General features: G+C 38.5%; 1 protein-coding gene across 1 annotated transcript in view; it reads right to left on the bottom strand.

Moving 5' to 3' along the window:
* Nucleotides 1-15,066, bottom strand: part of LOC141164975 (epithelial sodium channel subunit gamma-like) — a 72,256-nt gene that overhangs the window by 30,681 nt on the left and 26,509 nt on the right. The window contains exons 2-4 of the mRNA XM_073650629.1: nucleotides 9,689-9,810; nucleotides 9,047-9,210; nucleotides 6,000-6,104 (exon numbers count right to left, since the gene is read on the bottom strand). Coding sequence (XP_073506730.1) covers nucleotides 6,000-6,104; nucleotides 9,047-9,210; nucleotides 9,689-9,810 — 391 coding nt within the window. The remainder of the gene's footprint in view (nucleotides 1-5,999; nucleotides 6,105-9,046; nucleotides 9,211-9,688; nucleotides 9,811-15,066) is intronic.

The following is a 15,066-nucleotide window of genomic DNA, read 5'->3' as shown; positions in this document are numbered from 1 at the left end:
AATAATATGAATTATATAAAATATGGTTGTATATTATATTCCATAGAGTAGAACATACCGTACAATGTTCACAAAACTGGCCACAAGCTACTCATGTATTCTACTGATATATTTGTACTGTACTAATACAACTCCTCACATGCCCTCAGCTCAATCATCTACATTCATTGGAGATGCAGTGTGTGTTATACAGCCAGCACTTCCCTCTAAAAACAGAACTTCAGTTGTTTTTTCACCTCTTAAGTACCATTGTCAATTTTCAAATTGTGAACAGCAACATTTAAGTGGCTAGAACATTGTTAAAAGGAATGACGTACTATTTAAATCAGAGTTTTTTGTTAAATGCATTTTTTTACATCTTTCAAGTTTTTTTCTTGAGTTTCTATATAATCATTTAAATAAATCAGTAAGTTTCATATTACCCACTAACCCTAATATGAGACTTACTATTCTTGTTCTGTACAGAAGGCTTTTCAGCTGTCTCATTATCATCACAGGCAGGATTACAATAACAGATAACATCATTGTACACATTAGAAAATGCAGGACCCACTATTCATAATAGATGATGATGATGATGATAACTAGGGATGAGCGGACCCATGGAAGTTTAGGTTCCTCAACTGAACTTTAATCAAAAGTTTGGTTTGGGTACCACAACTGTTCCTGAACTTAAACCTGAACCCAAACCCGATATAAAACAATTGGGACCCGAACTTTGGAGCTGTAAAATATGTCTCCCTCTCGCCGGACTCCTGAACTGTAAAATGCGCTTCCAGGAAAAGTCTGTGTTCGGAAGTCAGCACCGGACACCTATGAACCCCTAACTTTAGGGTTTCGGTTCGCTCATTTCTAATGGTGACAGCTCACCTCCACCCTCTTCTTTCACAATGACCTTTGCCCAGGTCAGGGCATGCCCCTGAAAGATACCCTGTACAAACAAGGGTCAAAGTCAGTCTATTGCTGCTTATGTTCATGTGTCTGCTGAAAAGAACTGAGAATATGACAACAGGAAATATGAATCTAGTATTAGACTTAGTGGCCAGTGTGAAAATGCAAGATTTCAACTTTTTTATTATTATAGATCTAGACATAGATTTAGTGATATGAACAATGTAAAAAAATAATAAAAACAATGAATAGCACCAAAACGTATTTTAAACAATAGGTCAATTTCTAATGACTCATAACCTTTAAATTGATAACATATTGCAACACATGCTTTTTTGTACAGTAGCTCAAACAATTGCAGGTTTAAGTTTCTTCTGACTAAAATACTATAAAAATAGATTACATTTTTTTAAAAATGTTTAAAAAGAAAATTGTAATAATGTAACAAATCAAATTGCTTTCGTTTTTCTATTTCGTAAATTAACTCCTTAAGGACCAGGGATTTTTAATTTTTCAAATTTTGTTTTTTCTCACCTTTTTCCAAGAGCCATCATTTTTTTTTCCCGTTGACAAAGACTACTCCAACTGTAACTGCTAAAGACAGATGCCAGCTATGTAATATAGCTAGTATCTGGCGTATGTGGAGGAAGCTCAACTCTTGAGTCCCTCAACACCTGAAGACTCTTTCCCAGGATGTGAATACACAACATTGGTTTGTGGCTAGGAATTAAGAAAAAAAAACATATTTGCTTCCTTAAAAGTCCAATCATTTGAAATTAAAAAATATTTATTCTATACCCTTAGCTTGTTAAAAAAAAATATACCTCAATAACTCGTGTTTTTTTTGGTCAACTTGCTTCCCCAAAAAAAGAAATATAAAGCCATCAAAAAGCTATCTATGTCCCAAAATGGTAACAATCAATACTACAACTTGCTCTACAAAAAAAAAAATAGCTTTATCAGTGAACAATTAAAAAAGTTATTGGTCGGAATAAGACAAATTTTATTATAAAAAAAAGTTCAGACTTACATAAAAACAGTAAAATAAAAAATGGTGTAAATTTGATATTTCCATAATTATACTGACCCACAGAATAGAGTTATCGGGTAATTTTTACCACACAACGAATGCCGTAAAATCAAATCCGAAGCAACAATAGTAGAATTGCATTTTATTTCACCATTTCTCCACATATACAGTGCTGGTCACCATTATTGGCACCCCTTCATTTTTTTCATAGACTGTACAATATCTTCAGAAATAAATGGAAGTGTACCAAAGTTATATCCTCAGGATTTTTTAATTAGTGGTACAAAATGATTCAACTATAAAACATTGTTTTTCAAGCTCCATGTTGCAATTTCAAAAAAGAGACAGAATAAACAGCATGTGCAGCAATAAATGCATCCCTAATTAATACTTTGTTGCCCACCCATTGGCATTGCTGACAGCCTCCAAACGTTTCTTGTAGCCATCTATAAGCTTCTTGCACTTCTCAGCTGGAATTTTCTCCCACTCTTCCTTTGCAGTTTGTTCAAGCTCTTGAATGTTTGCAGGGTTCTTTTTCCCAATGGCAGATTTCAGCTCACCCCAAAGATTTTCAATGGGATTGAGGTCAGGACTCATTGCTGGCCATTTTAAAGCAGTCCATTTTTTCTTTTTCAACCATTCCTGTGTACTTTTGGATGTGTGCTTTGGGTCATTGTCTTACTGGAGGACCCATGATCTTCAACTCAAACCAAGTTTTCTTACACTGGATAGGACATTTCGCTCTAAAATCTCTTGATAATTCTCTGATTTCATGATTCCTGTGATGCAGTCAAGGCCTCCAGTACCAGACGCAGCAAAGCAACCCCACAGCGTTATGGATCCTCCACCATGCTTAACTGGTAAGGTGTTCTTTTCCGTATAAGCTTCATTGCACGGTCTGTAAACAAACTGTTGCTTTGCATTGGCAAAAAGCTTTATTTTTGTTTCATCTGTCCACTGAACATTTTCCCAGAAGGATTCTGGTTTGTCAAGGTACTCTTTGGCAAGGATCAGTTGTGCCTTTTTATGTCTTTTCTTCAGCAATGGTTGGCCTTCAGGTCTTTAGATGTTTGACCTGGTGTTTTTTCCACCATTCGCACCAACCTTCAAAGACATATCTTGTCAATTTTCCTATTTCCCACACATCCAGGGATGTTTTTGACCATTCCATGCTTGGCAAACTTCTTAATAACATTGCGCATTGTTGAAACTGGGATAACACGGTCTTTGGAGATGGCCTTATACCCTTTGGAAGTCTTGTGATTGCTAATAATAGCAGTTCTGATGTCCTCATACTGCTCCTTTGTCTTCAACATTATGACAAAGGAACAGGGCCTACCTACTTTAAAACACTAAAGTCATCATTCATTGGCTAATTCATGTCACATGGGCTCGGATAATTAATCACAGGTGAATCTCTTTTGTGATTTACCACAGGCGAGTCAAAATGTGTTTCTATACTAAATTAATGTAAAGGGTGACAATACCAGTGACACAGCAAGCTTTAGGTTTTTCTATTTTTCCCTCCCATTGTTTTTTGTTTAAAATGATTGTTTATCATTTTGATCTTTTGTATTTAACCTGAGAGCTCTATACAAAAAACTGTTTCACTTGATTAATTTTTTCCAGGAGATATTCCACATTATGTACTTAAACTTCATAGGTGCCAATAACGATGAGCAGGACTGTATATCTTTTTTCCCATTCTTCAGTTAAGTAAAGTGAATGGAATCATAAAAAAGTACTTCTTATCCCATATATAAGCAAACTCGGATATGACTATGTCAATGGAAAAATAAAAGATATGGCTCCTGAATAAAACGGGAAAAAAAGCAATAAAAAAACATAAAAAAAATTAGATGCAATAGGAAGGGGTTAAAAAGGCAGTGCATCACACATAAAAGTGAAAGACAGGACAGTTATATCAATTATATATTTAAAAGTAATAGCCCAAGGAAAAATACGAGGCATCAAGGTATTATCAACATTTATTATAAAAAGTGCACGTAAATAAATAATGTGTACACATAAAAAAATGTGCAAAAACATCCTGAGGGGCCAAATACAGCGACATAACATAGAAACGGTAATATAAATACAGATCAAAATATATTGCATGTGTTTAATGGTTACGAATACTGAAAGTAGACTGCTTAGTATCATTAAAATTAATGAGTCTGGAGATTTTAGTCCCGATAGACAGTGATGGGACTGAATCACAATGAGTGCTACTGGAATACAACTGAAATCCCAGAGGTCAAATTATGTTCAGACAGTGCACTACAAGGACTACAATTATCTTAACTGATACTACTACACTAAGAAAGTCCACAGCAACTTTCCAGCACTAGCCTTTACCAAAATATAAAGATTTCTTAAAGTCTAACTGTACTTTCAAATTACTTTCCTGTTACTTGTGTGTCCTATGCACTTTATATGTACATGACGAATAATAGGTTTATGGACAGTGTATCCTACATTTTCACCAGTTTTCCCCTCTGCAGGCTCTATCTCTTAATTTGCAATTAACTCTACACTGGTGACTAGTGACAGACTAACTACTATGATCTCTTCTATATACTGCACAGACCACAGAGATGGATTGACTCTGAACTTGATGTGAATCAAGCTCTGGTGTAAAGTAAAAGACCTGATAAAAAACTCAGCACAACCTTTTGTGTCATACCCTGCCTGTTTCCTCTCCCCTGCTCCCTACTTTACCCATGCCCCTCTCCATAGAATATAATGGGCATTGTAACCTGACACCTCAGTGAGCTTGCAGTCTATCTTGTCTGAGCAAGAAACAATTAAGCTTTGAGTTTTTTAAAGTAAGGTTCAAGAGGCAGAGGGTAGGAGAAGAAGTGTCTAATACATGAAAAATGAAGCATATTTCTCTGATTGGATATATTACAAATAGTGTTGAGCAATCATGCCTGGATAACATGCTATACGAGCATGCTCGGTCTTATCCGAGTATTTTTGGCGTGCCCAGTTAATATGTTTGCCTCCCTGCGCTGCATGTTTTCTGGCGGTAGACAGACACAACACATGCGGGGATTGACTGTTTGTTAGCCAATCCCCGCATGTTTTGCATCTGTCTACTGCCGGAAAACATACAGCCACAGGGAGGCAAACATATTAGCCAATTATGTATAAGACTGAGCATGATTGGATAACATGTTATCCGAGCACGTTTGCTCAACACTAATTACAAAGCTTCTTATATTCTATTTTGTACTACTAAATTGAACAAAGTTTGTTAAAATAGAACAAATATTCATACAGCACATCCTTTAATATTAAGGCTGGGAACCAAAAGAATTACCAAGTTCCTCCAAAATAATAAAGAAAATTAAAGAGAGGATGGAGTACTCCTATAAACTGAGAACAAAGGGGATTGCAAATAATGGAGTAGTTGGAGTAGTCATAATCCACTGAATGGCATAAAAACAGTATTTTATTAAGACATATTAAAAATTACATGACATATAAATGAGGTCTAATTTAAGAGGAAAAGATAAAGGATAAGTATCAATATAAGGTGTCACCGATGGAAACCCTGTCTGTTGTGCCTATATATAATGTAAAGACTACTATTATAAACAAAGCATCGAAGAATAAACATACATTGAATATCTCAAAAAAAACCCTATTAATGAACATTACAGACTGGGACAGTAATATTCAAAGCACAATGCCAGTGATAGTAGCCCCGTGTGGGGCTTCACTATCACACACATGTTGGGTAAGTTTAGCATTGCACTTTGAATATTATTGTACATTGTATATATTAAACACTGCATATACCCTACATAGTCTTTACATTATATATGGGCACAGCATACAGGATATCCATGGGTGACACTTTATATTGATAGTTCTCCCTTTTTTTTCCTCCTAAATTAGACCCTATTTATATATGTCATGTAATTTTTAATATGTCTTAATAAAATACTGTTTTTATGCCATTCGGTGGATTATGGCTACTCCATTATTTGCAGTTCCTTTTGTTCAAAGTTTGTTAAAAGTATATTTCCATTATAAATATGGTGAGAAGATGTCACGGTTTCATACTCACCTCTCTACTATAGTCTGTACCATATGCATTGGTATAATAGTTTCTTATGCCTTCACCACTACTACAGCTGCTACTGTATGGTTCTTGCAAACGTTTGACATGAACCTGTCAAAAAGAGACATTTGCTTTGATTGGCATTAATCCTGGTAGTTTGAATTTACTACAGATTCCTATATTGTTGATGGCTCATTGTCTGTCTATTGGAACAATGAAAACTATAAATTCAAGTTATACTTCAACAAGGCTTTATAAAAGTCGATTTATTGTAATACCATAAAATTATATCAGTCCCAGTATTAGCACAAGTATTTTACCTCTCAATGACTTCTTTACATTTATTAGGACCTTTGCTTTCATATTTTGCTGTTGCTAGGATGTTTGCAGAACAAGTAATTGTTGCCCAGGAATAGATGTTAGTTTTGAGTAAAAAAGGTTTAAAAAAGAATTTGAATGCTATGCTTTGCATAATGAAGTTGTCTAGACTATTCCCATTTAATTTCTGTATTAAATGATCAAGATCCACAGCTGGCAGCTCCCTTTGCAGTTGGCTTTCCAATGCCATCCCAAATGTGCTCAATAGAAGACAGGTCCGAAGAAGCTGTAGGCCATGGTAGCATGTTTAGGCCATGCAGGCTGCTCACAGTAACACAATCAACATGCGGTCTGGCACTGTCATGTTGAAAAACATCTCCTGTAAAACTTTGAAGAAATGGCCGTGCATTTGTTGCACCACCAAATTAACATAATGCTAAGCTGTTAGTGTACCTGTCATGAAGATTAGAATGATCCGACTACATTATGCCACCACACATCATAAGCCTAGTTGTAGGACTGGTGTGACATGTCCTCGAGAAGACCTCTTCATGGCATTGCTCATGTGCTCTACAGACTAATCTCTGGTATAGTATCCAAGACAAAAATGGCTGAAGAAGACAGACCTCCATTAAGGCATCCATTGCTCCATTCCAGCCTTTGGCCTCCGTCTGGAGACCATCTGGTCAGTGCTATAATGAAGTCTTCATGAGGAAATGTCACCCCAGTCCTACTCTCATGATTATCGTGTGGAGTGGCATAATGTACAGAAGCTAGATCCCTTTAGTCTTCATTCCAGGTATCATGGCTTCAACATCTTCGGACTTGTCTGCTATCAAGCACATATGTAATTTCATTGTTCAGCAATTACAAAGGGAGTTGCCAGCAGCAGATCTTGATAATTTGTGTGTACAAGTGCATTCAGCATGGCAAAATATTCCTCAGACAATAATTAATAGTTCATTGATAGCATGACAAGGTGTGTGAATGCGTGTATTTCTTTGCGTGGTGCTCATATTCAATAGTGAATAAATCAAAATATTTCGAATATGTTGACATTTTTTCACCACTTGCATATCATTAATTACTTGAGGACCACCCATAGGTTTTAAACATCTAGGTGGTCCGCGTTATACTCTGCAGTGACATTCTAATACGTCACTGCATTTTTTCGAGCAGCTGGACATGATTGTGCAGCTGTGGAAGCAGAGGATCATTTATTAAACACAGCAGAGCTTTTAATAAAGAAGCAGGGATGGTTTGTTATCATGTAAGCATTCCCAATTGCTATATACACAGCGTAATTGCTAGATCATGTGATCATGGCACCTAGGGAGGGAACAGGTGCTGCTGGGTCCTAGGAGACACAGACAGCTCTGCTATACAGCCAAGATGCTTCACTTCAACTATAACTGGGGCTAATGTACCAGCCCCAGTTACAGGGGAAATTGGGTAAACCAAAAAGAGGATTCAAATATTGAAATGTCCACAAAAATTCTTTTCTGACCTTATGTGGGGGCAAAATATGAGGCAGATAAAAATTAAATAAAAAATAATGTTGTCAATCCAAATCATTGTTACTAGCCCTGGTCCCATAGAAGAAAAGCGTGTTCAATATATAATAATAATTGTTACAGAAAGGAGAATACATTTTGAAATATATTTTAGTTTTCCTTGGTGGTCATAAATCTTTTTTAAAAAGGTGAAAAACATACAGGTATGTCCTAAATTTTCCCACTGATATTGTCCAATGTTTGCAAAATAAAAAAACAGAGTTTGATAATAATAGAAAAATGAAGCACCATGTATCATGTTAAAAAGATGCAAAAATTGTTTGCATATCTTAACGGGAATTTTTTTTACAGTTCTTTAAACTTCATGTACAAACAAATCCGAAAATGTGCTTGGTCAGGAAATGGGGTACATTATCTAGTCCTGGCATGATTGACATGTCTATTGTTCCTGTAAATTCCATAATACCATGACTTTTCTTTCTTGATATTGTAATTTTAATTTTAAGGAGTATAAAAAACAAATGTAAAATATTAAATCACAAAAGTGTATGGGACTTTGAATGTCGAACGCCACCTTTTTTCTGCAACATCAGAACCTCTACTCTGCCCTCAACTGCACTGAGCAGACTCGGGCAACTTTGCTGAGTGTTCACCATACAAACATTCACAGAGACCTAAGCCCTGTAGGGACCCATTTATATAAATTCTCCAACAACATTTTACCACATGGGGTTACCCATACCTGTGATGGGCAGAAATGTGCACCCCTCTCTTCTCGACAACTGTGTCACAAGTTAAAAATCCACAAAGTGCCATTCATAGCAATCAACAAGCAACAGGGTGTGTGGGTGAAATGCTGCATGCTCAATGGTCACCTGATAACCTCTCCTTTTTGAATCCCTCCAACGATTCTCATCTACTCACCAGTAAAGTAAGCCCACATACTCAACATAACCCTAATCTGTACTAATTGAATTCCCACTGTAATCCTTTCCACCTCAAAATTTGGGCCTAGCATCCCACCTACGTCATGGGGCCCCTGCTTTTTACTTGGTGCACATAGTCCAGGCTGCTAATTTTTACTTGAATCCCAACAGGCAGAGATCTTGGAGAGTCATAAAAGCTATTTTTAAGTAAAGAATACACCATTGTTTTTAAGAAATTCAGACATTTAGAAATCAATTTGTAATGAATTTTAGAGAATTGTTTAGGAGATTATACCTTCACTATGCCAATGTCTGACTCTTGTCCAGGAGGGGCATTAACTCCCTCGTCCTCAGGGAATGGCATCTTCCCCTGTCCATGTAGGACCACTCTCAGTCCAGCAGCTGTGCTCAGGCTACTGATATACTCGTGCTGCTCAATAAAAAGCTCCATTGTCAGTCCTATCAGTAAAGATCAATAATCAGTATAAATTAATATTATCAAACACACACTATATAAAACTTAGTCCTCAAATCACATGTGACACAAATCTAATCATTGTCTTAAATAAAGTGAATGCAGATGATCTTTCTGTAGTGGTATAATTATTAACTAGTCTATGTGGAAAATATTTCTTATATTTATACTGCTCAAAGCTAACTGGGGTTGATTGAACTACAGTATAGCTCTTCTTCAATAATGCAGAAGTAGAAAATCGCATTACATTAATGCAGAAAGTCTACATAAATTACAGGTAGAACTTGCAAGATACATCTCCTATCACTCATGCCTCTGGATACAAATGTAGCCTCAGTTCAATGCACTAGACTTGGAATAACCTCAGTCTTCTAATCTGACAATCATTAAAAAGTGATGAGGGAATCTTGTATGGTTCATAAAAGTTATAGGTTTAGGGCAAAATGCTTAATATGACATCACCATAACTGAAACCAGCCTTGGTGGCATTAAGGACATCTACTTCTTTTCTTGCAGATTGATTTCCTGGTCCATTAAAGGTATAACAGTTCCCAAGCTTGGGATTCAAGAAAGGGGTGAAGAAGCTGAAAGAGAGAATACATAAATTCATATGTGTATATTGTTCAGACAAATTTGGGTGTTTTTTCAATCAAACTCAATCACATAAATATATACAGTCATGGGCGGAAGTACTGGCACCCTTGAAAGTGTTCCCGAAAATGTAGCATTTTCCCCAGAAAATTATTGCATTTACACATGTTTTGTTATACACATTTATTTGTTTATTTCCTTTGTGTATATTGTAAAAATACAATAAAACAGAGAAAAAAAGCAAATTGGACATTATTTCTCACAAAACCCCAAAAATGAGCTGGATAAAATTGTTGGCACCTTTCCAAAATTGTTGGTAAACAACTTTGTTACAAGAATGTGATGCTCATTCAAACTCACCTGCGACAAGTAACAGGTGTGGGCAATATGAAAATCACACCTTAAACCAGATAAAAAAGGGAGTTAACTCAATCTCTGGATTGTGTGTCTGCGTGTGCCACACTAAGCATTTAAAACAGAAAAAAGAGAAGAACACTGTCTCAGGACTTGAGAACCAAAATTGTTGAAAAATAATCTACAATCTTAATGTTACAAGTCCATCTCCAGCGACCTTGATGTTCTTTTGTCCATGGTGTGCAACATAATCGAGAATTTTACAACCCATATCACTGTAGTTAATCTCCCTGGACTTGGACGACAGAGAAAAATTGATGAAAGGTTGCAACGCAGTATTGTCCGATGGTGGATAAGCAGCCAATAAAGTTCCAAGAAATTCAAGCCATCCTGCAGGCTCAGAGTGCATCAATGTCAGCACGAACTATCCGTCGACATTTGAATGAAATTAAATGCTATGGCAGGAGACCCAAAAAGATCCACTGCTGACACAGAGATATAGAAAAGCTAGACTGCAGTTTGCTAAAATGTACGTGAGTAAGCCAAAATCTTTCTGAGAAAGCGTCTTATGGACAAATGAGACCAAGATAGAGCTTTTTTTGGTAAAGCACATCATTCTACTGTTTACCAATAATGGAATGAGGTCCAAAAAAAAAAGAATAGTACCTATAGTCAAATATGGTGGAGGTTCACAGATGTTTTGGGGTTGCTTTGTTGCCTCTGGCACTGGGTGCCTTGACTGTGTGCAAGGCATCATGAAATCTGAAGATTACCAATGAATTTTGGTTGACAATGTAGTGCCCAGTGTCCAAAAGCTGGATTTCATTCTAGGACAATGACCACAAATTTACTTCAAGAAACACCTAGATATGGATGTAAACAAAGCGCTAGAGAGTTCTGAAGTGGCCAGCAATGAGTCCAGATCTAAATTCCATTGAATACCTGTGGAGAGATCTTAAAATTGCTGTTGGGAGAAGGCACCCTTCAAATATGAGAGACATGAAGCAGTCTGCAAAAGAAGAGTGGTCCAAAATTTTAGTTAAGAGGTGTTCGCCGCTATGCTCCTCCGTGTGTCAGGCTGCCGGACTGAGTCTTTATGCAGCACTTCCAACTCTGTTGCATACCCAAGCTGTTTCCACCTGACTATGAGGAGGCGTGGCCAGATGCTGCAGGAATTTAACAGTGCTATGTCCTGCATGGTTTGCCTTCCCCAGCTTCTCCTCTGCCAGCAGCGAAAGTATTAGGCTGCTCCTCCTCCTGTTCCCTGCCTGAACTTTGGTTCCTGTCTGTCTCCAGCATTTAGTGTATTTTCTCATCATGTCTTCCATTTTTCTGACTCAACTCGTTTACCCGTTGTCTGACCTCTCCACTCCTGTCTCGGCTTTATACAGTGAACCTGTGCTGCCTGCCCCGACCTTGGATTGTTTGATACTCTTCTGTCTCACCCGTCTGTACCTCTCATACCTTTTCTGACCATTGGGTCCACTGCTGCACGTCCGGGGATTGTCCTGTAGTGACACCTGGTGAATAACTGCAGCCAAGCTTATCCTCAACACCACAGGCTCTAGCAATAACCAGGTAGTTGCCTAGTCACGCCCCTCCAGGGTAAGCCCAGCCCATGGCATAGTGGGTCCACACTCACCACTGTCACACTATGTACTTACAATTGCTCAGTTTGCCTTTCTACCCAGTTAATTACTCTCTTTCCTGTAATTTATGTAGAAACAGGATGTCTCTTGTCCCTGTATGACTTATCCCCTCTTCAACACTTGACCCAGCTGTTCTTCTCCTCTTCCCTGCCAATGACTTTTGCAGTGGCTCATGCCTTGCGCAGAGAAAATTTACCTGTTTCTACACAGAGCTTAGAAGAATTCAGCTAGTCAGTTGCTAATCATATGATGTCATAGACCTAATGGAAAACAGAAGAATTAACTGGGTAGAAAGGCAAAATGAGCAATTGTAAGTACACAGTGCTATATAATATGATTGTAATATATTAAGAGGATACATTTTTTATGGTAATGATTCCTTAACAACTAGGAAAATTAAAAGCCTTTAAAGCACATTAAAAATGCAAAATAATTAAAATATCTGTCTAAAGTCAATAGTCTGCCTGATAGTGAGTGATGTGGGTAAAATGTTGGTAAGGATGAAATGTGTGACAATCATCTTCTTTTTCTGAGACTACTATGAACACAAACAATCACGGTACCAACCAATGTGGGAGGGATTTAAAAAAAATGGCGGTTGCAAATATAAGATTACATATATATATATATATATATATATATATATATATTTATATTTACACACAGTGGGGAAAATAAGTATTTGAGACACTGACGATTTTACAAGTTTTCCCACCTACAAAGAATGGAGTGGTCTGTAATTTTTACCACAGGTACACTTCAACTGTGACAGGCAAAATCTAAAAGTAAAAAACAGAAAATCACATTGTATGAATTTTTACATAATTAATTTGCATTTTATTGCATGAGATAAGTATATGATACAATAGAAAAACAGAACTTAATATTTGGTACAGAAACCTTTGTTTGCAATTACAGAGGTCAGACATTTCCTGTAGTTCTTGACCAAGTTTGCACACACTGCAGCAGGGATTTTGGCCCACTCCGCCATACAGATCTTCTCCAGATCTTTCAGGTTTTGGGGAAGTCACTGAGCAACATTGAGCTTCAGCTCCCTCCAAAGATTCTGTACTGGGTTCAGGTCTGGTAGACTGGCTAGGCCACTGGAGGACCTTGAAATGCGTCTTACGGAGCCACTCCTTAGTTGCCCTGGCTGTGTGCTTCAGGTCATTGTCATGCTGGAAGGCCCAGCCATCACCCATCTTCAATGCTCTTCGTGAGGGAAGGAGGTTGGCCAAAATCTCGCGATACATGACCTCATCCATCCTGCCTTAAATACTGTGCGGTCGTCCTGTCCTCTTTTCAGAAAAGCCCCCCAAAGTATGATGTTTCCCACCCCATGCTTCACAGTTGGGACGGTGATCTTGGGGTTGTACTCATCCTTCTTCTTCCAAACACGGCGAGTGGAGTTGATACCAAAAAGTTCTATTTTGGTCTCATCTGACCACATGACCTTCTCCCATGCCTCCTCTGGATAATATGTAATGCCCCAGAGCTGGGTATTACATTAGTGTTTTATCAGAATGCTGAATATTGTATATGTGCCTTTAATGTTATGTACTGTCACTATGACTCAGCATTTATTACACCAGTTAGGCTGTGTGCCCACGATGCGTTTTTTAAGCATTTCCGCAGCGGCAAAAATGCTGCAGAAACGCTTAAAAAACGCATGGTAGAAGGCCTGCCATGTTCCCCAATGATAATCCACATGTGCTGTGCACATGCTGCGGAAATTTCCGCTGCGGATTATCATTGCGGAAAAAAACGCAGCACTACCAATTATTTTGCGGAAGAGCTGCGTTTTCGTCGCCATTGACTTGCATTAGATTGCATGGATTATGCATCACTGTATATGTAGATGCGCATTCCATGCGTTCTAATGTGCGGATGGTACCCGGGTCTAGAGAAGAGGAGACTCTCCTCCGGACCCGAGTACCATAGTACCTGTAAAAAAAAGAATAAAATAAAAAATAAATATACGAGTACTTACCTTCTGACGGCCCGCGCTTCGCTCCTCCTTGCTTGGCAGCAGTTCGCAATGGAATGAAGGACCTGCGCTGACGTCAGAGTCATGTGACATGTCACGCGACGCTGACGTCGGCAGGTCCTTCAGTGTACTGCGATCTGCCGGCAGCCGGGACGGTGAAGCAAGACTGCGGGGGTCATCAGAAGGTAAGTATAGATTTATTTTTTGTTTTTTACCATTCTTTAAGGTCACACTATATAAATCCATGCCGGCTGCATGGATTTATATAGTGTGACCAAGTTGTCAAGCACTTTCCAAGTGATGCTAAAATCGCCTGGAAAGCGCTTGTCAACCCGCATGCGGAAATGCAAGTGAAGAACGCTTCACATCCGCATGTCCCTGGCAGGAAAAACGCATGTACAATCCGCATGTACAATCCGCATGTACAATCCGCATGTACAATCCACATGTACAATCCGCATGTAAAATCCGCATGTACAATCCGCATGTAAAATCCACATGTACAATCCGCATGTACAATCCGCATATACAATCCGCATGTACAATCCGCATGTACAATCCGCATATACAATCCGCATGTACAATTCGCATGTACAATCCACATGTACAATCCGCATGTACAATCCGCATATACAATCCGCATGTACAATTCGCATGTACAATCCGCATGCACAATCCACATGTACAATCCGCATGCTTTTTTTTCTGCCAGGGAGATGCAGAAACGCTCAGGAAAAAATCCGGAGCATTTCTGCATCGTGGGCACATAGCCTAAAGCTAGTGAATAGTTAATTCTCCACACCAGACCAAATTGCTAGGGAACACTTTGGTGGGTGGAGCTAGCTACACAAGTTACACTAAATTCTAGTCAGAGATCAGATTTAGAAGGAGATGATATAACACCACACAGAGAAGCACCACAGCACCCAGCCAGCATGTGAGGGAAACCATTCCCCTGTTCCTACCGGACTTCTTTGGGAACGGCTAACATGATAACCCATCATGAAGGAACAAGTCGTCTGCTAATGGGGTGATTGCCTGATCCTCACGAGTACACAACCGTCTACTGCCGTGTGCAGGTGTGCCTAGGATGCAGGAGCTACGCTCAGCCATTGGTGGTTACTCGCGGCCCGATCGTGGGGATATCGTCTAGCAGTAGTCTGCCCCTTCATGAAACGTGATTTTTAGTGAGGATGGGACAGTGAGGCCTAAACTGGCAGTGAGGCCTAAGATGGATGGAGACTCTGAAAGGAATCTCT

The sequence above is a fragment of the Phyllobates terribilis genome, unplaced genomic scaffold (assembly GCF_046119375.1).
Source record: "Phyllobates terribilis strain yellow unplaced genomic scaffold, ASM4611937v1 Scaffold_11__3_contigs__length_659146591, whole genome shotgun sequence".
NCBI lineage: Eukaryota > Metazoa > Chordata > Amphibia > Anura > Dendrobatidae > Phyllobates > Phyllobates terribilis.
Note: the sequence above shows the minus strand (reverse complement) of the source record. Positions and strands in the feature narration are given on the sequence as shown.